At 45.8% G+C, this 25,585-nt stretch overlaps 1 protein-coding gene across 3 annotated transcripts in view; it reads right to left on the reverse strand.

Moving 5' to 3' along the window:
• Positions 1–214: 214 nt before the first annotated feature.
• The window catches only part of LOC139234165 (hydroxylysine kinase-like), a 49,191-nt gene continuing 23,820 nt past the window's right edge, over positions 215–25,585 (reverse strand). For 2 of the 3 annotated variants that reach the window (XM_070865185.1, XM_070865187.1), the window contains exons 3-5: positions 21,751–21,893; positions 17,662–17,845; positions 462–7,059 (exon numbers count right to left, since the gene is read on the reverse strand). In XM_070865185.1, coding sequence (XP_070721286.1) covers positions 6,584–7,059; positions 17,662–17,845; positions 21,751–21,893 — 803 coding nt within the window. In that variant the 3' untranslated portion in view covers positions 462–6,583. Of the gene's footprint in view, positions 349–461; positions 7,060–17,661; positions 17,846–21,750; positions 21,894–25,585 lie in introns of those variants that run through there. The other variant, XR_011588287.1, reaches the window with a different exon arrangement.

A 25,585-nucleotide genomic window follows, 5' to 3' on the forward strand; every position in this document is an offset into this window, starting at 1 on the left:
TAACTCTTTTTCTTTCCACAGCTGCTGCCTGACCTGCTGAGATTTCCAGCATTTCTGTTTTTATTATCCACATTTGTGTGCTGTCTGTAAGAGATTGAGGACTACATGATCAGCACAGTGATCTGCCAGCCACTGTAAGGTTAAAACAACATATAACTTGGTATCTGCTGCACTCCCTTAAACATTGGATGCTGGTATTTATTACTCACACGTGTCTGCGATCATTATCCTGAGTCCTGCTGTGTGGCCTTGGTGTGTCGACGGTGGGGGTAGTCTACCTCCTGTCCCAGGGCTCGGTCCACTGAGTTCTCGGTGGTTGAGGTTCAGCTTCAGTCTGGTCTCGACACCCTCGGTTTTCAAAAAGCAACAAGTTCAAGTCCTTTGCTTGGCTTGACGAATATTGTTTTAAACTATCTTCTGTTGTTCACGTGAGTAGTAATGAATTCAGTCTCATGGTTCTAATCACTTTATTTTTTTTCTACTTTAATAAACAATCCAAAGCAGAGTATCATTTCTTTAGTGTATACAGCAATTTACAAGAGAAGATTTGAACGTCGGCTTGCGTTCTGTCACCTAAATCTTAACACATAAACTGTTTTCTCCTTATCAAATTGGAAGTGGCATCACCTTATATGGTCGTCTCTGGTTAGTGCAATATCCTTCAGCCGATTCTTACGCGCACAAATTTACATTTCTCTACAACATACTGTTACAAATAGTCTTTTCAGGCTATCTCTGGTCACTTTAATAATCAGGTTCTTTGTAACCCAATCTGGTGGGTATATTTGGGCTAGAATTTTGCCAGGCTGTCATTATTTGACAAATAATGCCATTTTTGTGAAAAAATAATAAGAAAAAAGTGTTGCTATTTTTAAATGGGATAAGTTTGGCCAAATAATACAACCGTCGTTATAAAAAACGCAATTGCTGGAGCAATCGTGTTGGAAAACAGTGTGATCTCCAACATTAACGCGAGGCCGATATCACTAAAATACAGGGGGGAAAACACCCAAAAATATCAAAAAATAAAAATTGAGAAAACATTCACAAAAACATTAACTACAGAATGGCCGGAAAAAAAATTAAATTCAATTAACCTTTTTTGTAGGTCTTCTTACTTACTGACATTCTTGAAGCTGCAATGAAAGTTTTTTGAAAATGGTGTTTTGTGAAGCAAGTACGGCGGTGCCAAATGGCCAAACTTAGGCGCTATGTTTTTTTTAGGTATGGCATTTGAAAATGGCAATATTTTGACACAATGCCATCCTTAAGGCTTGTGGAAGTTTAAGCAGTTTATTGTAAGGACAAAAAATTCATTTTAACGTGAAAAAATCGCACGTTACGGTGGCAAATTTCCTGCCCAATTATGTTTAATCAGAGTTTAAGACGGAATACATCGGTTTCACAGCAAAACCATACACCCGTGATGAGCAGTTGATACCAATCCTGATCGGGCAAATGGCTGGTGTGCCCGAGCAGTTCTCTGGCTTGTGCCCTCTCTTTCTCCTCGAACCTTCTCTGGTAAAGCATGGGATTGTCAAAGAGCAAGCGACCAGCACAGCCCCCTGTGATTCCCTCCACTGTGTGTGGAGATTGGCCTGCAGGGAGTTACTTTTATTCCTTTCTTAGGGGTGGACCTGGAACGGGATATTGACAACACCTTCTGGCCTATTGAGGTTCTCTTTAAAAGCCTACCCCCAATCCTTGCTGATGAAGACCCACCCTGAAGGAGGGGTCTTCACCACCATTACGCATCTTGTTTATGGTTTTGCAGACCAATCCATCCATCTGGACGCTGTTCCCTCACAGTTATAGTCTCTTATCTCATCCTGCCTGGTCCTCCTGTTGCATTCTTAAACACAACCATGGGCCATTAAGAGAGGCCCTTTGTTAAAACCACCTTACTCCAGCCAGTTGCCATGGAAAATCTTAAGTTATACATTCTACGGGCTAAAAATTAGCCAGCCTAACACTCGTTTTAACATGATTCTGAATGTCGTCCAGGTCTTGCTGCATGCGGACATAGACTGATTCATTATCTAAGGGGTTGCGAATGGAACTGAACACTGTGCAATCATCAGCGAACATCCCCACTTCTGACCTTATGATGGAGGGAAGGTCATTGATGAAGCAACTGAAGATGGTTGGGCCTAAGACACTGCCCTGAGGAACTCCTGCAGCGATGCTCTGGGGCTGAGATGTTTGGCCTTCAACTACCACAACCTTTGTGCTGGGTATGACTGCAGCCAGTGGAAAGTTTTCTCCCTGATTCCCATTGACTTCAGTTTTACTCGGGCTCCTTAATGCCACACTCGGTCAAATGCTGCCTTGATGTCATATCAGGGAGGGGGAGTTTTACCTGGATGCAGTGTTCCAGGAGGCAGTCACACCGCTTAGATTAATTAAATCAAATTTGGTCCATGGTCAGGCACAGGAGGGTGTGACTATGAGCGAGGCAGGTATGGGGACCCAGGAGGTAGTGATGGAGGAGCCTCAGCCCTTGCTCTTGTCCAACAGGTTCGAGGTTCTTATTCCCTGTGTGGACGAGAGCAGGGACTGTAAGGAGGATGAGCAAACTGACCACAACACCGTGGTACAGGGGGCCATTCAAGTGGGGGGAGTAAAAAGAAACATTGTAGTGGTAGGGGACAGTAACATTAGGGGGATAGATACTGTTTTCGGCAGCCGAGAGCGTGAGTCCCAAAGGCTACGTTGCCTTGACATTGCCATGGTTAAGGACATCTCCTGGATAGGAAGTTGGATTGGGAGGGGCAAGATCCAGTTGTCATGGTCCATGCGGATACCAATGACATAGATAGAACAAAGAGGTTCTGCTGAGTGAGTATGACCAGTTAGGGGCTAAATTAAAAAACAGAACCACAAAGGTAATAATCTCTGGATTACTACCTGAGCCACGAGCAAATTTGCATAGGGTAAATAAGATCAGAGAGATGAACACGTGGCTCAAAGTCTGGTGTGGGAGAAATGGGCTTCGATTCATGAGGCACTGCCACCAGTTCTGGGGTAGGAGGGAGCTGGTCCGTTGGGCCGGGCTGGGGCTAAGGTCCTGGCGAATCGAATAATTAGGGCTGTAGAGAGGGCTTTGTGTGTGGGGGAGGGGGGGTGTGGAGGGTTCAGTTGAGCGAAAATGTAAAAAGTCAAAGAGAAAGGAGAAGGCAATAGAGCAGGGTAGCACTGGAGGAAATGATAACCAGAGCATGACAGGAAGGGGCAGAATGTATAAACATAAGAGGCTATCAGGAAGTGGGGTCAAAGCAGGGAAAAATGGTAAAAAGACAAAATTAAAAACTCTTTATCTGAATGCACGCAGCATTCCTAATAAAATAGATGAGTCGATGACACAAATAGCTAGAAATGGATATGATATGATAGCCATTACAGAGATGTGGTTGCATGGTGACCGAGGCTGGGAACTGAATATTCAGGGGTATTTGACAATTCGGAAGGACAGACAGAAAGGAAAAGGAGGTCGGGTAGCTCTGTTAATAAAGGATGAGATTAGTGCGTTAGTGAGAAACGATATTGGCTCAGAAGATCAAGATGCAAAATCAGTTTGGATGGAGATAAGAAATAGTCACTGGTGGGCATAGTCTAGAGCCCCCTAACAGTAGCTACACTGTTGGATGGAGTATAAATCAAGAAATAATGGAGCTTGTAAGAAAGGAATGGCAATAATCATGGGTGACTTTAATATTCATATTGATTAGACAAATCAAATTGGCCAGGGTAGCCTGAGGAATAATTCATAGAGTATATCGGGATAGTTTCCTTGAACAGTACGTTGCGGAACCAACCAGGGAGCAGACTATCTTAGATCTGGTCCTGTGTAATGAGACAGGATTAATAAATGATCTCCTAGTAAAGGATCCTCTAGGAATGAGTGACCATAGCATGGTTGAATTTCACATTCAGTTGGAGGGTGAGAAAGTTGGATCTCAAACCAGTGTCCTAAGCTTAAACAAAGGAGACTATGAAGGCAGAGTTGGCTAAAGTGGACTGGGAAAATAGATTAATGTGTAATCGGTTGATAAGCAGAGGCAGACATTTAAGGAGATATTTCATAACTTGCAACAAAAATATATTCCAATGAGAAGGAAAGACTTTAAGAGAATGGAATGCCATCTGTGGCTAACTAAGGAAATAAGGAATGGTATCAAACTGAAAACAATGGCATACAAAGTGGCCAAGTTTAGTGGGAGACCAGAGAATTGGGACATTTTTAAAAACCAGCAAAGAACGACTAAAAAAAATAATAGAGGGGGAAGATAGATTATGAGAGTAAACTAGCAAGAAATATAAAAACAGATAGTAAGAGCTTCTACAGGTATATAAAAAGGAAGAGAGTAGCTAAAGTAAACATTGGTCCCTTAGAGGATGAGACTGGAGAATTAATAATGGGGAACAGGGAAATGGCAGAGACTTTGAACAAATATTTTATTTCAGAATTCACAGTAGAAGACACTAAAACATCCCAATGGTGGATAATCAAGGGTCTATAGGGAGGGAGGAACTTAATACAATCACTATTACTAAAGAAGTAGTACTCAGTAAAATAATGGGACTAAAGGCAGACAAGTCCACTGGACCTGATGGCTTGCATCTCAGGGTCTTAAAAGAAGTGGCTGCAGAGATAGTGGATGCATTGGTTGTAATCTACCAAAATTCCCTGGATTCTGGAGAGGTCCCAGTGGATTGGAAAACCACAAATGAAATGCCCCTTTTTTAAAAAAGGAGGCAGACAGAAAGCAGGAAACTATAGACCAGTTAGCCTAGCATCGGTCTTTGGAAAAATGTTGGAGTCTATTATTAAGGAAGCAGTAGCAGGACATTTAGGAAAGCATAATTCAATCAAGCAGAGTCAGCATGGATTTATGAAGGGGAAGTGTTTGACAAATTTGCTGGAGTTCTTTGAGGATGTAATGAGCAGGGTGGATAGGAGGAACCAGTGGATGTGGTGTATTTGGATTTCCAGAAGGCATTCGATAAGGTGCACAAGATAAAAGGGGTTCGGGGTAATATATTAGCATGGATAGTGGACTGGTTAACTAACAGAAAACAGAGAGTCGGGATAAATGAGTCATTTTCCGGTTGGCAAGCGGTAACTTGTGGGGCGCCACAGGGGATCGGTGCTGGGGCCTCAACTATTTACAATCTATATTAATGGCTTGGATGAAGGGACCGAGTGTAATGTAGCCAAGTTTGCTGATGATATAAAGATGGATGGGAAAGCAAGTTGCGAGAATCTGCAAACGGATATAGACAGGCTAAGTGAGTGGGCAAACATTTGGCAGATGGAGTATAACGTGGGAAAATGTGAGGTTATCCACTTTGGCAGGAAAAATAAAAAAGCAAATTATTTAAATTATAAAATGCTGCAGTACAGTGGGACCTGGGGGTCTTTGTGCATGAAACACAAAAGTTAGTATGCAGATACAGCAAGTAATCAGGAAGGCAAATGGAATGTTGGCCTTTATTGCAAAGGGGATAGAGTATAAAAGCAAAGAAGTCCTGCTACAACTGTACAGGGTATTGGTGAGGCCACACCTGGAGTACTGCGTACAGTTTTGGTCTCCTTATTTAAGGAGGGATATATTTGCATTGGAGGCAGTTTGGAGAAGGTTCACTAGGTTGATTCTGGGGATGAGGGGATTGACTTATGAAGAAAGGTTGAGTAGGTTGGGCCTCTACTCATTGGAGTTTAGAAGAATGAGAGGGGATTTTATTGAAACATATAAGATACTGAGGGGGCTCGACAACGTGGATGCAGAGAATGTTTCCACTCGTGGGGGAATCTAGAACTAGGGGGCATAGTCTCAGAATAAGGGGTCACCCATTTAGAACTTAGTTGAGGAGGAATTTCTTCTCTCAGAGGGTTGTAAATCTGTGGAATTCTCTGCCCCAGAGAGCTGTGGAAGCTGGGTCATTGAATATATTTAAGGCGGAGACAGATTTTTGAAAGATACGGGAGTGAAGGGTTATGGAGATCAGGCAGGGAAGTGGAGCTGAGTCCATGATCAGATCAGCCATAATCGTATTGAATGGCGGAGCAGGCTCGAGGGGCCAAATGGCCAACTCCTGCTCATAGTTCCTATGTCGAGGACAGTCACTCTCAACTCATCTCTGGAATTCAGATCTTTTGTCCATGTTTGGACCAAGGCTGAAATGAGATCTGGGGTCGAGTGGTCCTGGCGAAACCCAAACTGAGCATCGGTGAGCAGGTTATTGGTGAACAAGTGCCGCTTGATAGCACTGTCGACGACACCTTCCATTGCTTTGCTGATGATTGAGAGTAAACTGATGGGGCGGTAATTGGCCGGATTGGATTCGTCCTGCTGTTTGTGGACAGGACATACCTGGGCAGTTTTCCACATTGTCGGGTAGATGCCAGTGTTGCAGCTGTACTGGAACAGCTTGGCTAGAGGTGTGGTTTGTTCTGGAGCTAAGGCGCTAATAATAGAAATGTGCCGTACGATGTCACAGGTCATCGCTTTATTGGAATCCGCTCCCGGTGGCCATCAGGAGGGGCACAGGAAGGTTGGCACGTATGGCATCCACGCTAGTTCTAATAGGACTTGGCTGTGTTGAACCAGATCCTCTCCACTGCCTCTTTGCCCAGCTCCCACAGTTGGTGCATGCGCTTCCAGCCTTTGACCGCTGTGATCGTGAGGTACTCTTCGTTTTCCGGGTAGAGCAGGATGCTGTGCCTGGCCATAACCAGCGACTGAGCAAACCGACAGAGCACCAACGTGAACACGGCGCCTCGCTCCTCCTCCATCAGTGGGATCACGCTCTCGAAGCCCGCAATGGTATGGCTGCTGAGGCCGATGGGGTCTGCGCTCTCGATCATGAGGTATGCCATGCTGATGGCCAATTCGTACACAAGGCAACCGTGGCTCATGTCACCAAAGTCCAGGATGCCGGAAATCCGGAATTCCGGATGTGGGCGGGCCAGGCCGGGATCCTCCACCATGACATCAGCTGATGAATCCACGGGTTCCAGCAGAATGTTGTAATCATTGCAGTCCCCGTGAATGATGCCTGCAACAAGGGTCAAACTTACTATCACAGAAGGAAGGACATTGGTTGGCTAATATCAGGAGGCAGACAGTATTGATACATTCTAATGGAAATTTGGATAAGATTTCAATCGGAAAATAACCTTTTGGGAAGCAGTAACTTGAGACGTGACCTGTGGTGAGTGTCGGGTGATCGGGGGGGCGGGGGGGAGGTGCCTTTGGGCATGTTGTGCCGAGAGCTCTCCTGGACTGGGGGCTTTCCTTGCCTCATGTCTGGGTCTGTTGTAGACCCATTGATTGTCATGACTCGTTGTATCATGTGACGACCAGGCTGGTAAAAGATGAACTAGATGGAGTCAGTCTTTCCACAGGTCCTAAAATACAATTGGATTCAGTGAACCTAAACATGCAATTGGAGAACAGTCATTGACCACATTTGTTATGAGCGATGCACCGTCAACGCTTTGGAAAGAATTGTAGAGATTGCAAAAAGCCAGTAGTTATGTTTGAAGAAGACCAGACTGCGTTCAATACCATGGGAGGTTTTAATAAGGTAAATAGGGAAAACCCATTGCCACAGGTCGGTGATTCAATAACTGAAGGGCAGACGTTTGGGTCAACAAGGGGATGAGAGGGGAGGCTGGAAGAAATATTCTTTTACACACCATCAAAGGCAGTCCCTTGAAACGAGGATGACTTGTTTCCACGCCATAAAGGGATGAGTTCACAGGTGTTTCAATGAGGGACCTAATATTCCAGGAAGATGCCAGTATGTGGATTTTTTTAACGTGTGGTGGCCATTGTACACCAGCCACCACACGGGCTCGACAGAGCTGGGTCTTGGTCCAGTGGCAAGGGTTGGTGTGTCACAGACAGCCCAACCGGCAACAGTGGTTAAACAGGTTCCACAGGGTGAATCTTCACCTTCACCAGCTGCCGCTCATTGATGGAGAACCTTGAAAGGGTGTGGGGGAAGAGCGGGGCAATGGGACCGCAGTCCGCTCCTCTTACTTCATAACCACTTCATTCATATTATTGGATAAGCGAGAAACAACAACTTTGAATTACCAGGAGTAGAGTGTAAATGGACAGTTCTTTCAGAGAGCTGGCACAGGTATGATGGGCCGAATGGCCTCCTCCTCTGCTCTACAACCCTCCGACTCGATGATATAGCGTTCCCGTTGCTCCACTTAGATTGATTGTATTTTATTACCTGTGTTATGACCTTACATTGTGTTCGAGTTGCTGCACAGATTTCTGTATCAAAAAATGTCATTATTTCTATACCTGATAACTTTTACCGTAAACGAACAGGGTCTGATTCTAAAACAGAGTGATTGGCACATGATTTTTAAAAAATGCGTGCTAGAAATGTTTTGAATGCGTCAGGGAGAGCGAAGGGGTCAGAAGCAAAAAAAAAAATAATTTTTTATATCTCTTCAAATGAAGACAGCCTTTTGACACTGGGGGCAGATTCTAACTTTCACCGGTGGATAATCCGAGTGCTGTACGCTTGGCTCCAATTCACCTCTCCATCAACTTCCACTACTGAGCCAGAAGATTGTGGGTTCAAATCCCACTCCAGGAACTTGAGCACATAAATCTAGGCTGACACTCCAGTGCAGTGCTGAGGGAGTGCTGCTCTGTCAGAGGTGCCGTTTTCAGATGAGACGTTAAACCAAGGCCCTGTCTGCTCTCTCACGTGGATGTAAAATATCCCACGGCACTATTTGAAGAAGAACAGGGGAGTTATCCCCGGTGTTCTGGTCTATATTTATCCCTCAATCAACATAACAAAAAAAACAAGTTATCTGGTCATTATCACATTGCTGTTTGTGGGAGCTTGCTGTGTGCAAATTGATTGCTGCGTTTCCTACTTTACAACAGTGACTACACTCCACAAGTACTTCATTAGCTCTAAAGCACTTTGAGACGTCCGGTGGTCACGAAAGGCGCTATATAAATGCAAGTTTTTCTTTTACTGCTGAAAGTTAGCATCAGCCCAGTAATGTGCTTCGTATACATCCATCACGGTATGTTCCAATACTAACCTTTTACTGTCTTTCATTTATATAGGAGCAGGAGGCGGCCATTCAGCCTCTCGAACCTGTTCCGCCATTCAATTCGACCGGGGCTGATCCGTACCTCAACTCCAATTACCCACCTTTGCTCCATATCTCGAGATACACTTACCCGACAACAATCTATCTTTAATTGTCCCCAGCATCCACAGCCTTTTGGGGACAGCGAGAGCCAGCCTGCCACTTCCTTTCAGTGCTTTCTTTCACTTTGTTTTAGACACGGTATACGGTCCTTATTGTTCGAACCTTTGGCAGCCAATGTGCGCACAGCAAGGTCCCACAAACAGCTTTGGGACAAATGACATGGTAGCCTGCTTTTGGTGGTGTGGGTTGAATGACAAATGTTCGCCAGGATACTTTAGAATAAAATGCACATTTGGGTTGACTGTTCTTTAACATTCAGCGCATAACAAAAGGGAGAATAATCAACCCAGAGAAGTGTGAGGTTAATGCATTTGTGGAGGGCTAACAAGGCAAGGGAATACACATAAAATGGTAGGACACTGAGAAGTGTAGAGGAACAAAGGGACCTGGGAGTGCAGGTCCACAGATCCCTGAAGGTAGCAGGCCAGGTAGATAAGGTGGTTAAGAAGGCATACGGAATATTTGCCGTTATTAGCCGAGGCATAGAATACAAGAGCAGGGAGGTTACGCTTGATCTGTATACAACACTAGTTAGGCCACAGCTAGAGTACTGCGTGCAGATCTGGTCACCACATTACAGGAAAGCTGTGATTGCACTGGAGAGGGTACAGAGGAGATTTATGAGGATGTTGCCTGGACTGAAGAATTTTAGCTATAAGGAAAGATTGAATAGGCTGGGGTTGTTTTCTTTGGAACAGAGGAGGCTGAGGGGAGACCTTATTGAGGTGTATACAATTTTGAGGGGTTTAGATAGAGGTGATAGGATGGACCCATTTTCCTCAGCAGAGGAGTCAACAACCAGGGGGCATAGATTTAAAGTAATTGGTAGGAGGTTTAGAGGGGATTTGAGGGGAAATTTCTTCACCCAGAGGGTGGTGGGGGTCTGGAACTCACTGCCTGAAAGGGTGGCCGAGGCAGAAACCTTCACTGCATTTAAAAAGAACTTGGATGTGCACTTGAAGTGCTGTAACCTACAGGGCTACGGACCAAGAGCTGGAAATTTGGATTAGGCTGGATGGTTCGTTGTTGACCGACGCAAACATGATGGGCCGAAATGGCCTCCTTCTGTGCTGTAAATTTCTATGATTCTATGAAAAGGTAGGTGACAATTCTGGTTTTGATAAAACTTTGCAGTTGCTTTTCTTCGCCTTCAAAAAGGTGATTTGGAAACATAGAAACTAGGTGCAGGAGTAGGTCATTCGGCCTTCTGAGCCTGCACCACCATTCAATAAGATCATGGCTGATCATTCACCTCAGTACCCCTTTCCTACTTTCTCTCCATACCCCTTGATCCCTTTAGCTGTAAAGGCCATATCTAACTCCCTCTTGAATGTATCCAATGAACTGGCCTCAACAACTCTCTGCGGTAGGGAATTCCACAGGTTCACAATTCTCTGAGTGAAGAAGTTTCTCCTCATCTCGGTCCTAAATGGCTTGCCCCTTATCCTTAGACTGTGACCCCTGGTTCTGGACTTCCCCAACATTGGGAACATTCTTCCTGCATCTAACCTGTCCAATTCCGTCAGAACTTTATATGTTTCTATGAGATCCCCTCTCATTCTTCTAAACTCCAGTGAATACAGGCCCAGTCGATCCAGTCTCTCCTCATATGTCAGTCCTGCCATCCCGGGAATCAGTCTGGTGAACCTTCGCTGCACTCTCTCAATAGCAAGAACAAGAACATTGTACCTGCTCTGGGAAGGATGCTACAGAAATGGAAGAGAGTGGGGTGCAGATTCCCCTGGGTGTTACCAGGGATGATGGGTTATAGTTATGAAGAGAGACTTGAGCAGTTTGGCTTTTTTCCACTCGAGTTGTGAAGGTCAAGGGCTGACCTGACAACAGGTATTACAGAATCTTAATGGTTACGATAAGGTAAATAGAGGCTGCGGGACGAGTTTGAGCATTGAAGAACATGTGGGTTAGGTACGGGTGGTGAGTTAAATTTGGCAATGTCAGCGCATCTGGAAGCTGGTCCCAACACACTGACTTCCAACAACAACAACTTGTATTTATATAGCGTCTTTAACGTAATGAAACATCCCAAGGCGCTTCACAGGAGTATTATTAGACAAAATAAAATTGACATCGAGCCACATAAGGAGATATTGGGCCGATGACCAAAAGCTTGGTCAAAGAGGTGGGTTTAAAGGAGCGTCTTAAAGGGAAAAAGAGAGGTAGTGAGGTGGAGAGAGTTAGGCAGGGAGTTCCAGAGCTTTAAGCTTATTCGAGTTTAACTCAAATAGGTCTGGCTGCATGTAATAAGTCTTCTTAGAATTTTATACATTTCAATGAGATGACCTCGCATTCTTCTAAGCTCCAGAGAATATAGGTCCATTCTAGTCAATCTTTCTTCATCGCACAGCTCTCTCAACCCAAGAATCAATCTCGTGAACCTTTGTTGCACCCCCTCAAAGACAAGTACAGGGTATATCCTTCCTGAAGTAAGGAGACTAAAACTGTGCACAGTACTCCAGGTGTGGTCTCACCAAAGCCCTATATAATTACGGTACAGCAGAGGAGCGAGAAGGCCGTGGCGGACTTGGGCAGGACTGGAACTGATGTCCTGGGGGTAACATTAGCTAATGCAGTTCGGGAGTTTTTAAACTAATATGGCAGGGGGACGGGAACCTATGCAGTGTGACAGGGCGAAGTAATATGGAGTCAGAAACAGATGGTAGAAAGGTAAAAAGCAATAGTGGAAGGCAGAGTAAACAAAGGCAAGAAACAAAAAGGGCCACGCTACATCATAATTTTAAAAGGACAAAGGGTGTTAAAAAAAAACAAGCCTGAAGGCTTTGTGTCTTAATGCAAGGAATATCCATAATAAGGTGGATGAATTAACTGTGCAAATAGATGTTAACAGATATGATGTGATTGGGATTACAGAGACGTGGCTCCAGGATGATCAGGGCTGGGAACTCAACATCCAGGGGTATTCAACATTCAGGAAGGATAGAATAAAAGGAAAAGGAGGTGGGGTAGCATTGCTGGTTAAAGAGGAGATTAATGCAATAGTTAGGAAGGACATTAGCTTGGATGATGTGGAATCTATATGGATAGAGCTGCAGAACACCAAAGGGCAAAAAACATTAGTGGGGGTTGTGTATAGACCTCCAAGTAGTGATGTTGGGGAGGGCATCAAACAGGAAATTAGGGGTGCATGCAATAAAGGTGCAGCAGTTATCATGGGTGACTTTAATGTGCATATAGATTGGGCTAACCAAACTGGAAGCAATACGGTGGAGGAGGATTTCTTGGAGTGCATAAGGGATGGTTTTCTAGACCAAAATGTCGAGGAACCAACTAGGGGGGAGGCCATCTTAGACTGGGTGTTGTGTAATGAGAGAGGATTAATTAGCAATCTCGTTGTGCGAGGCCCCTTGGGGAAGAGTGATCATAATATGGTGGAATTCTACATTAGGATGAAGAATGAAACAGTTAATTCAGAGACCATGGTCCAGAACTGAAAGAAGGGTAACTTTGAAGGTATGAGGCGTGAATTGGCTAGGATAGATTGGCAAATGATACTTAAGGGGTTGACAGTGGATGGGCAATGGCAGACATTTAGAGACTGCATGGATGAACTACAACAATTGTACATCCTTGTCTGGCGTAAAAATAAAAGGGAAGATGGCTCAACCATGGCTATCAAGGGAAATCAGGGATAGTATTAAAGCCAAGGAAGTGGCATACAAATTGGCCAGAAATAGCAGCGAACCCGGGGACTGGGAGAAATTTAGAACTCAGCAGAGAAGGACAAAGGGTTTGATTAGGGCAGGGAAAATCGAGTACAAGAGGAAGCTTGCAGGGAACATTAAGACGGACTGCAAAAGCTTCTAGAGAATCAGGGGAAGTCATAACGGGGAACAAAGAAATGGCAGACCAATTGAACAAGTACTTTGGTTCGGTATTCACTAAAGAGGACACAAACAACCTTCCGGATATAAAAGGGGTCCAGAGGGTCTAGTAAGAAGGAGGAACTGAGGGAAATCCTTATTAGTCGGGAAATTGTGTTGGGGAAATTGATGGGATTGAAGGCCGATAAATCCCCAGGGCCTGATGGTCTGCATCCCAGAGTACTTAAGGAGGAGGCCTTGGAACAGTGGATGCATTGACAGTCATTTTCCAACATTCCATTGACTCTGGATCAGTTCCTATGCAGTGGAGGGTAGCCAATGTAACACCACTTTTAAAAAAAGTGAGAGAAAAAACGGAATTATAGACCGACATCAGTAGTGGGTAAAATGATGGAATCAATTATTAAGGATGTCATAGCAGCGCATTTGGAAGAGGTGACGTGATAGGTCAGCATGGATTTGTGAAAGGGAAATTATGCTTGACAAATCTTCTGGAATTTTTTGAGGAAGTTTCCAGTGGAGTGGACAAGGGAGAACCAGTTGATGTGGTGTATTTGGACAGCTACCTGGTGGCACAAGCAGTTACTAGTGGGATCTTATAGAAACATTTAAAATAATGAAAGGGATAGACAAGATAGAGGCGGAGAGGTTGTTTCCACTGGTTGGGGAGGCTAGAACTAGGGGGCACAGCCTCAAAATACGGGGGAACCAATTTAAAACCGAGTTGAGAAGGAATTTCTTCTCCCAGAAGGTTGTGAATCTGTGGAATTCTCTGCCCAAGGAAGCAGTTGAGGCTAGCTCATTGAATGCATTCAAGTCACAGATAGATAGATTTTTAACCAATAAGGGAATTAAGGGTTACGGGGAGAGGGCGGGTAAGTGGAGCTGAGTCCACGGCCAGATCAGCCATGATCTTATTGAATGGCGGAGCAGGCTCGAAGGGCTAGATGGCCTACTCCTGTTCCTAATTCTTATGTTCTTATGGATCCAGGAGCGAGACACCATGCCCCTGCTGCTGATCTCCTGGACCACCTCCAGCCACATCTTCTTTGTTCCTTCCTCCCATTGCTGGGGAAGAGTATCTCTCCCCGACTCCTCACTGCCCCCAGCAGTATATTGAGTGATGCATCTTTAAAGAGTAGCGCAGCCCTTGACCATCCTGAATCTATGATGAAACGTCTCCCTCTCTTCGCTCGAATTCTTAAATCCACCAAATGCCATCTTCGGAGTGTCCCTTTAAATACGGGAGTTGCGATCACGTCACGCGGGTCCGCACCACACCCACTGCCGCTCATTCCATGGCAAACCCAGAGATTTGGGTGTCCTTGTGCAAGAAACACAGAAAGCTCGCTTGCAGGTATAGCAAGCAATAAGGAAGGCCAATGGCATGTTGTCCTTTATTGCAAGCGGGTTGGAGTACAAGAGTAAGGAAGTCTTCCTACAATTGTACAGGACCTTGGTGAGACCACACCTGGAGTACTGTGCACAGTTTTGGTCTCCTGATCTAAGGAAGGATATACTTGCCTTGGAGGTGGTGCAACAAAGGTTCACTAGATTGATCCCTGGGATGAGAGGCTGTCTTATTGTGAGAGATTGTGTAGAATAGGCCTTTACTCTTTGGAGTTTAGAAGAATGAGAGGTGATCTCATTGAAACATATAAGATTCTGAGAGGGATTGACAGGGTAGAGCTGAGAGGTTGTTTCCCCGGGCTGGAGAGTCTAGACCCAGGGTTAACAGTCTCAGGATAAGGGGTTGACCAGAATCTTTGGAACTCTCTGCCCCAGAGGGCTGTGGATGCTGAGTCTCTGAATATATTCAAGGCTGCGATAGATGAATTTTTGGAGTCTAGGGGGATCAAGGGATATGGAGATAGGGCGTGAAAGTGCTGAGGTTGATTGAATGGCGGAGCAGGCTCGAGGGGCCGTATGGTCTACTCCTGCTCCTATTTATTATGCTTCTAATATTATAATTAGGTGGCTGCATTAAAATGCCACAGACTGACGCGGTGAAGGTACTTACGGGTTGCCCACCCGAGGTCCCTCCGTCTCCCGAACCCCCGCACTCCTCACTGCTCCAAACATGCCTCACAGTTATTTTCAGGGCCGGATTGTCTTCATTGGTCAGTGAGACGGGAATACATGGGCGTAAACATAGAAACATAGAAAATAGGTGCAGGAATAGGCCTTTCGGGCTTGCACCACCATTCAATAAGATCATGTCTGATCATTCACCTCAGTATCCCTTTCCTGCTTTCTCTCTATTCCCCTTGATCCCTTTGGCCGTAAGGGCCATATCTAATTCCCTCTTGAATACATCTAACGAACTGGCCTCAACAATTTTCTGCGGTAGAGAATTCTGCAGGTTAACAACTCTCTGAATGAAGAAGTTTCTCCTCATCTCGGTCCTAAATGGCTTACCCCTTCTCCTTAGACTGTGACCCCTGGTTCTGGATTTCTCCAACATCGGTAACATTCTTCCTGCATCTAATCTGTCTAAACCCGTCAGAATTTTATATGTTTCTATGAGATCCCCTCTCGTTCTTCTAAACTCCAGTGAATACAGGCCCAGTCTCTCATATGTCAGTCCTGCCATCCCAGGAATCAATCTGGTGAACCTTTGCTGCACTCCCTCACTAGCAAGAACGTCCTTCCTCAGATTTGGAGACCAAAACTGAACACAATATTCCAGGTGAGGCCTCACCAAGGCCCTGTACAACTGCAGTAAGACCTCTCTGCTCCTATACTCAAATCCCCTAGCTATGAAGGCCAACATGCCATTTGCCTTCTTCACCGCCTGCTGTACCTGCATGCCAACTTTCAATGACTAATGAACCATGACACCCAGGTCTCGTTGCACCTCCCCTTTTCCTAATCTGTCACCATTCAGATAATATTCTGTCTTCCTGTTTTTACCACCAAAGTGGATAACCTCACATTTATCCACATTATACTGCATCTGCCATGCATTTGCCCACTCACCTAACCTGTCCAAGTCACCCTGTAGCCTCTTAGCATCCTCCTCACAGCTCACACCATCACCCAACTTAGTGTCATCTGTAAACTTGGAGATATTACACTCAATTTCTTCATCTAAATCATTGATCTATACTGTAAATAGCTAGGGTCCCAGCATTGAACCCTGCAGCATCCCACTAGTAACTGCCTGCCATTCTGTAAAGGACCCGTTTAACCCGACTCTCTGCTTCCTGTCTGCCAACCAGTTCTCTATCCACGTCAATACATTACCCCCAATACCATATGCTTTAATTTTGCACACTAATCTCTTGTGTAGGACCTTGCCAAAAACCTTTTGAAAGTCCAAATACACCACATCCACTGGTTCTCCCTTGTCCACTCTGCTAGTTACATCCTCAAAAAATTCGAGAAGATTTGTCAAGCATGATTTCCCTTTCATAAATCCATGCTGACTTGGACCGATCCTATCACTGCATTCCAAATGCGCTGCTATTTCATCCTTAATAATTGATTCCAACATCTTCCCCACTACTGATGTCAGGCTAACCGGTCTATAATCCCCATTTTCTCTCCATCCTTTTTTAAAAGTGGTGTTACATTAGCTACTCTCCAGTCCATAGGAACTGATCCAGATTCGATAGACTGTTGGAAAATGATTAACAATGCATCCACTATTTCTAGGGCCACTTCCTTAAGTACTCTGGGATGCAGACTATCAGGCCCTGGGGATTTATCGGCATTCAATCCCATCAATTTCCCTAACACAATTTCCCGCCTAATAAAGATTTCCTTCAGTTCTTCCTTCTCACTAGACCCTCTGACCCCTTTTATATCCGGAAGGTTGTTTGTGTCCTCCTTAGTGACTACCGAACCAAAGTACTTGTTCACTTGGTCTGCCATTTCTTTGTTCCCCGTTATGACTTCCCCTGATTCTATAGAAGCTTTTGCAGTCCGTCTTAATGTACTTCCGGAAGGTTATTTGTGTCGTCCTTCGTGAAGACAGAACCAAAGTATTTGTTCAATTTAATACCATTCCAAAAAGAATGAATGGGAAGGTTTGAAAAATATAAACATTTTTCACACAAAAGGTAATCACAACATAGAATTCACTGCCACCAACCAATGCTGAAATAGAGTCCGTGGGCTAAATTGGCACCGTCACCTTGGCTTCTATTATGGGCTGGAGAGGAAGGGGCATTAGGGGGTGAGGGGAAGGGGTGATCCGATCTCCCAGATTACCATCCGTGCGGTGAAGGTAAAGGCTAGGTGGCTGATGGGGAGATAAACACCGGGACAGACAGGACAGGCCGAATGGCCTGGTTCTGCTGGAACATTCTATGATCCTGTGACCCGTCCCCTTCAGTTTCTCGATAAAGGAGAATGAAATGGAGCTCCCCCAGTGGACTATTGCGCCACCTTGTGGACTATCGATGTACTGCAACTACTGATGTCACTAAGAAAAGGCTCATGTGGCAAGGTCACATGATGACAGTTTCTGTGAAGAGCCATCTTGTGTTGTGTGTTTGTTAGTGATGTCGGAAGGATATATCACAGATAACTTACTTTCACGGAACTTGCCCAGGTTGGGAAGGATCTTTTCCTTGAACAGCTGAATAACTTGCTCCACAATCGAGCGCGTGTCGCCCTCCTCCATTTCCTGCAGGTACCTTTCCAGGAGATGAATATTTGAAAGGCTCCACATGAATTCTTCTCGGTGCAGACTCTTCATGGTCGGGTGGCGGAATTCCTAACAGTCGGACAAATCCGTTACTAACTCATAAGAGTTAGAGTGGGTGGGAGCGAGGGACTGTGAATCAACCCATCCCTCTCAGCTCACCATTGAGTTCCCTCCTCAGACCATGTACTGCCTGCTGCGGCATATGACCTCACACCCTTCTGCCCCTGGACCATAAACAGGAGATGCTGGAAGCCCTCAGCGAGTCAGACTGTCAGGACCCACGCGCCTGAAACATTAACTCTCTCTCTCCACAGATGCTGCCTGACCCGGAGTATCTCGGGGATCTCCTGTTGCTGGGTTTAGATTGACAGCAACCGTTGGTACCATATTTGTTTTTCCTCCTGTGCCTTGTTAACCTACCAACCCCTCCTTCTGTTAAAGAGGCTAGGTGTGTCCATGTTGCTAAAATCAATGTTAGATGTCACACATTTTTTAAGTGTGCAGCGATTAAACAGATACTTAAGAAGCAGTGCTTATGGCACAACCTTGTGGGTTTATTTGGAGGGTTCAACCCTGTTATAGTTCTGAGCTCGGTACCCGAGTCCTAAGTACCTGTTGCAATACCCACGTTTTATATCTTTCTCACCCCTTCCACATTATAATGTATTTGCTTCATGGGTTCTTTGCTTAAGAATTCATAGCAACACATTGCTGTTAAGAACGAGTTGGTTTATTAACAAAGGTTTAACAATCACACTACACATTACCAGTTCATCCACCGGGCTCACAACTGCATACCTCATCGTGGATGACCTGAACCCAACTGACTGGGGTTTTATTGAGTCTTGTGAACATCACGTGACTGGCTAAGCCACTCACAATGCAACAGCTCTACAAACCTGTGAGCATGCTCACCGGTGCATACATTGCACATGTGACAATCGGCACATCTCTGGGTCACACAACACCATTCCATGTACGGAGAACTTTAATGAGCTTCTCCCTTATCAATAACTTTAGCATTGACGAGTTCTTTTTCCCGTAGATTGGGACCACTCCCCAACTTTGTTATCTTCTCGATAGTTTCACGCTCGTTGCATATAATTGCAGTCCCACCGAGTGAAACGTTGAATGATAAGTCAGTCTTGCACTCAGCACCATCTTGTACCAAGCTCCTGCTTCTAAAAAGGATGATGCCCACCCCGAGGTCTCCTTGTGTACAACTAACTTTATAAAATTTCGCTGAAATATATGACGCAAGACTTTTCAATTGGTTTACGGCTGTGATTAAACTGACCATTGCTGTAAGGTCAGTCTAAGTTCAGTAATCACTGCAGCTAAAGTTATTTGTAATTCCTAGCCTACCAGGCCAAAGCGAAAGGTTAACATTAGTACGATATAAAGAGAAACCAGTAGCTATGTAACATTCTCTGCTAGGTACAGTCTGATTAACCCTTTCCTCCCACTAACAAGTTGTGAATGCGTCAGGAGGCTGAACAAGCAGTTTGATGACAGACTGCTCCATAACTTTAATTCCCTGAGTAGCTTTGTGTCATCCCCCTTACTCTCCTTCCCAATTCCTTCACTAAATCGTGATCTGCATCAACCTGTCCATTTTCTTCCTGACTTAAAGGCTTGGATCGCTGAGCTCACTTCAGGAATTACTTTCCAGTAAGAATGGGTGGAATCCTATTCGCTTGTCTGCAGAAACTAATGGCCTAAAACTTTGAATCTCTCCCCCCGTCTCCTGACCTTTTTATGAATGAAGTGACCAAAAAAACACATGACAATCTATACCTGACTTTCCCAATACTGTCTGAAGTGTTAGTAGCAACTGCACAGTCCTTGTTCTCTGGATGGACCTGTATACTCACGGCCTCTGGTTGAGGAGGAATATTTGGGGTGGGGGGGGGGGTGTGGGGGCAGGACTCCACCCCGTGGGGATGTGTGGTCTCCCATGGGAAGGTTTGTCTGGTCCGACAGGGCATGTGTCACCTTACAGTGGTAGCCAACTTATGCGCCTGTAATGTATGCACCTGTGAGGATGCTCACAGGTTTGTAGAGCTGTTGAGGCACCCGATGCAGAGGGGAGCGAGCATGTCCGCGGGCCTCCTCGTAGGACTGCTCCTGGGCCTGGCCAAGGGGGCCATCAGCCGGTCCAGGCAGCGGGTGATCGTTCAGCCAGACTGCCTGCCTCTCTTCCGTGGTTACATCCGAACCAGGGTGTCCCTGGAGATGGAGCACGCGGTGTCCACCAGTACGCTCGCGACCTTCCACGAGAGGTAGGCGCCGGAGGGACTGGAGTGCATCATCACCCCCGGCAACCAAATTTTAATTTGATTTAAGTTGACTGTCTAAAGTTTAATTTGTTTAAATTTGTCGGTTTTAGTGCCCCTTTAATAAGGGGGCACTTGTATTAATGTTCAACTTTAAATAGTTGTAGAGTTATTGAGTTGGGGAGTGGCTTAGCCAGTCACGTGTTGTTCACAGGACTCAATAAAACCCCAGCCAGTTGGGTTCAGGGAATCCACGATGAGGCAGGTGGTTGTGAGCTTGTTGATGAATGTGTAGTTTGATTGTTAAATCTTTTGCCAATAAACCAACTAGTTCTTAATAGCAATGTGTGGTTATGAATTCTTAAGCCAAGAGCCCATGAAGCAAATACATTACATTGGCCGATGCTTCGACCTTCGTGGGGAATAACTCAGCGGCTGGTGTGAGTGAGTGGCAGAGGCTGCATAGACCCAATGACAAGATCCCAGAGCCGAGCCAATCCTGGTGCATTCTCGGAGTACAGACTCAGGGGAGGACTGAGAAACCCAGCTACTGTTGCCTGGTGCAGTGGCGAACATTGGGAAGACCATTCCCGATACTTAGGGTATTCGAAATTCCGTCTGCAACGCCACCCCTTAGCGCCCGAGAGGGGCGGTTAACGGGCGGGTGAAGGACTTGCCGTCGGTGAGCAATGGGTTCCTGGGCTCATGGTAAATTTAGTTGGGCGGTGGGGGCGGCGCCAAGAGGTACCGCTGCGCGCTCGGCCGCCATCCATATGGTGACATCATCGAGCCCCCTTGGCGCCGCGGCTGCGATATTCGGTGAGCACGGTGGCCTTACCAGCAGGTATCCGTACAACCTGGGGAAGGTGGTGGAACATCGGGGATCCCAGGGCAGGAGTGTCCAGGGAACAAAGTAAGTGGTTATCTTTGATTTTTTTTCAGTAGTTCTGTATTAATGGCCCCAATGGGGAAGTGTGGGTGAGGGTCAGAGAAGTGTTCCAAAACTTTTTTTTCCAGTTTTTTCAACTCGCATGCCGGCAACCTACCGTGGGGAAATTCTGTCGGCCTCCTAACCTCCCGCTCTGTGGGCATCTGAGGACGAAAGTGCAATGCCACTTTTAGGATTGCTCTCTCATCTTTGGCCGGCGAAACTGAATTTGGCATTTTGAGGTGGTGTTTGCCGCTTGGCGGTAGAATCACCGTTCAGGCGGTATCACCGCCTCCAAAATGGCGGTACCAAATTTCGAGCTCTTGGTCCTTCTGAACACATGGGGAGGGGGAGGGGGGCTGCGAAGAATTCTGGGTAGCACGGAGATCGACAGCACTTGGGTTAAGTGTAGAGCAGGTCCCAGTAAGCAAGGATAATCACCGTCACACTCCCGAACTCTAATTCAGGCCGTGCTGCTTCTTTAGGGGGTAAGTTTACACCCGGTCAGCACTGATGTCAGTGCAGGAAACTCGTGCTCGCTGGTCATTTGCATGGAGGCGGAGCTATGTTAATGAGGTCGGTGGGTTTGCTGAGCGGACGAGGCGCGGTTGATTGCGGAAACTTGCGGCTAGCGAGGCTCCGGTGTAAAACCGGCGGGGGTCGTTTACGAGCAAACTTAGTGCCGTGACACGCTTACGCTGTTGTTGTGCCGACAGTTACAAGGAAATTTTGAGCCCGTGTCTAAAATAAGGAGCAAAATAATCAAATACCTCATGAAGAATCTCGTCCATTTGGGCAATAGTTCTGCCCACATTGTAGAAAGTCCGATGATCCAAAGTGAGTTTGGCCATTGGGATTCCAGGCAGGTACGTCAGCAGTCGGACCATGTACTGTCTGTCGTCAGTCCCCTGCTCTGTAAAATCATTTACACAGTCAAGCATTATATTAGATTTCCAACCTTTCTCATTCAAAGTGCTGTAGTAGATTATTACAGTTTGGGTTTCAGTGCAAGGCTTAAAGGTGCATGTGCCCCTGTAACGGCAAATTGCACCTTAAAGGGATGTTGAGGCATATAAGGTCAAAGTCCATCTGGAGACCTGTGCTCAGTTTTGGGCACGACAGCTCAAGAAGGAAATGTTGGCCCTGCAGTAGGTAGAGCGCGGATTCACCAGAGTTATACTGAGGCTTAGAGGGTTAAATTATGAGGCTAGGTTGTACAAACTTGGCTTGGTTTTTAATATCTTGTGGGCTGGATTTTCGACCCTCTGCCTCCCCTTGTTTTCACCCCGGAGGGCGGCAATGATGGCGGTAAGCACTTCCGGGCAGGTGACCAGCTTCCAGCGCTCCGCCGGGACTTTCGCCGCCGGTTTCGGCGAGGTGCCGCCCGGGGAGGCGAGCCGGTGTGCAACGCCACTGGTTGCGACAGCGGCTCGATTTTTAGCTCCCACCTGATCCGCAGCGCCCCCTGCTGGGAACACCTGTGAAAACGGGCGGTGCGAGCTGTAGCGGTCACAGTGAGGTCAGTCATGTCGACCTCAGGCAAGTGAGATTGCTTTTTTTTTTGCGATTCATGTTGTGGTGGTGTGCGTTATTTATCAGAAATGTATTTGTCGCTCTTTTAAAATGTTTTTTTTTCTCCCCAGGCCCCTCTCAGAGTACTCCCAGGCCGGCTGTTTAGCTCGGGATTTTCGCTTGCTCAGCCAGCCTAGCGCCCTGACAGAGGTGTGTCACGCCTCCCTTAGCGCTCCACCCCACACTCGGGGCCCAGCTGCCCAATTTTATTGACTGAGGCGCAAACTGTTCCCGGGCGCAAACTTTACTGCCCCACTGTCATTACCACCCCGAAATAACCAAAGCTGAAAACCCAGCCCTTAAATGTTCCAGGGTACTTGATGTTTCAAATAGACAGGCAGAATGGAAGGAGGAAGGGGATAGCCCTGATAATAAACATGAGGACAGTAGTGAGAAAGAATCTTAGCTCAGAAGAAGCAGGATCAGTACGGGTGAAGATAAGAAATAACAAGGGGCACAAAACACAGGTGGGTGTCGTTTATAGACCACCAAACAGTAGTTATAATATTGGACAGAGTATTAATCAACAAATAATAGGAGTTTTTAACAAAGGTGGTACAATAAACATGGGGGACTTTAATCTTCGTATAGACTGGACAAATCAAATTGGCAAAGCTAGTCTGGAGGACCAGTTCATGGAATGCATTCGGGACAGTTTCCAAGAACAATACGTTGTGAAACCAACCAGGGATCAAGCTATTTTAGATCTTGTATTGTGTAATGGGTCACGGTTAATTAGTAATCTCATAGTAAAGGAGACTCTGGGGAAGAGTGATCATAATATAACATTTCATGTTGAGTTTGAGAGTGAAATACTTCAGTCGGCAGCAAAGGTCTTGAACTTAAACAAAGCCAATTACCTAGGTACGAGGGGTAAGTTAGTTAAGGTCGATTGGGAGATTAGATTAAGAGAAAAGATGATAGATAAGCAGTGGCAAACATTTAAAGAAATATTCCAAAATTCTCAATGAATATACATTCCATTGAGAAATAAAAATTCCATGGGAAAAGTGATCCATCCGTGACGAATTAAATAAATTAAGGATAGTATTAAAAGAAGAGGCTTATAATGTTGCAAAGAATAGTAGTAAGCCTGAGGGTTGGGAGAGCTTTAGAAACCAGAAAAGGATGACCAAAAAATGTATTAAAAGAGCGAAAGTAGAATACGAGAGAAACTAGGAGGAACTGAGGCAGGTGAAACTATAATGGGGAATAAGGAAATGGCAAAGTCTTAAACAAATATTTTGTATCTGTCTTCTGAGTAGAATATATAAAAATTAGTGGGGAACCAAGGGGCTAATAACAGTGAGGAACTTAAACTAATTAATATCAGTGGAGAGGCGAAATTGCCCCTTTTGCGCCTCTGGGTGGCACTAACAGGGCAGAGGAGACTTTTCGCCTGGCAGATGAGGCACTACCGCTTCCTGGACAATTGCCTGGGAGTTGGCCGAGGCGCTGCAATGGTCACAGGTCGCGAGACTGGCGACATCCGCTCTTGGGACACTCCTTAAAGGGAAGTACGGCAGCTCCCCGGGGCCGTTGTCTATTGTTGCCCGCCGATTCTCAGGTCAGCGCGATGATGGCGGCCCTAGCGTGGTCCGGGCCGCCATCGTGCAGCCCGGCACTCCGATTTGGGCGACGAGCTGCACAGACCCAGTCGTACGCTATCCTGGGGGCCCAGCGGAGGCCATCAGAGGCTGTGCAGAGGGCACAGCGGCCCCTCCCACTTTAAGCGAAGAGGAGGGGTGTTGAAGTGCGTCGGCGCTACGTGGAACATCTGCGTAGCTCTTCCCTCAGCGCCCCGGTAGTGCCCCGGTTACCGCCACCAATGGAAGTGGAGCGCGCGAGATTGCACTCCGCTTCCTTCGAGGGGCATGAGGACAATTCCGGGGGTGGGGGAGGGGCATCTGCATCAACATTCTCAACATCCTCTGAAAGTTCCTTCTGAATTCCCGATTGGATTTCTTGGTGACTACCTTATACTGATGGCCTCTAGGTATACGCTTGCCCACAAGTGGAAACATTCTCTCTGTAGCCACTCTTATCAAAACCTTTCAGAATTTGAAAGACCTCAATTACGTCACCCTTCAACCTTCTTTTTTCCAAGAGAAAAGAGACCCAGCCTGTTTATCCTTTCCTGATAGATATACCCTCGCATTTCTGGCATCATCCTTGTAAATCTTCTCTGCACCCTCTCCAGTGCCTCTAAATATTTTTTAATAATGTGTCCACCAGAACTGTACGCAGTACTCCAAGTGTGGTCTAACCAATGTTCGATACAGGTTTAGCATAACTTCCCTACTTTTCAATTCTATAGCTCTAGAAATAAACCCTATGCTTGGTTTGCTTTTGTTATGGCCTTGCTAACCCGTGTCGCAATTTTTAGTGATTTGTGTATTTGTATCCGAGATCCGTTTGTTCCTCTATCCCACCCAGACTCGCACCCTCCCAGTAATAGGTGACCTCCCTATTCTTCCAATATGTAATACCTTACATTTATCTCTGTTGAACTTTAGTTGCCAATTATATTCCCAGTCTGCAAGTTTATTAATGTCCTTCTGTCATTTATTGCAGTCCTCCTCAGTATTGACTAACCCCACCATTTTGGTGTCATCCGCAAATTTAGAAATTGTTTTTGACTCTAAAGTCTAAATCGTTAATATAAATTGTGAACAACAGTGGTCCCGGCACTGATCCTTGTGGAACACCACTACCCACCTTCTGTCACTGTGACATGATTCGAAGGAACAGGTGACCTTGGACCTCTGTTTAATAAGAACATAAGAAAGAGGAGCAGGAGTAGGCCATATGGCCCCTTGAGCCTGCTCCGCCATTTAATACGATCATGGCTGATCCGATCAAGGACTCAGGTCCACTTCCCTGCCTGCTCTCCATAACCCCGTATTCACTTATCGGTTAAGAAACTGTCTATCTCTGTCTTAAATTTATTCAATGTCCCAGCTTCCACAGCTCTCAGGGGCAGTGAATTCCATAGATTTACAACCCTCTGAGAGAAGAAATTCCCCCTCATCT

Source organism: Pristiophorus japonicus, chromosome 21 (assembly GCF_044704955.1).
Source record: "Pristiophorus japonicus isolate sPriJap1 chromosome 21, sPriJap1.hap1, whole genome shotgun sequence".
NCBI classification, from domain to species: domain Eukaryota; kingdom Metazoa; phylum Chordata; class Chondrichthyes; family Pristiophoridae; genus Pristiophorus; species Pristiophorus japonicus.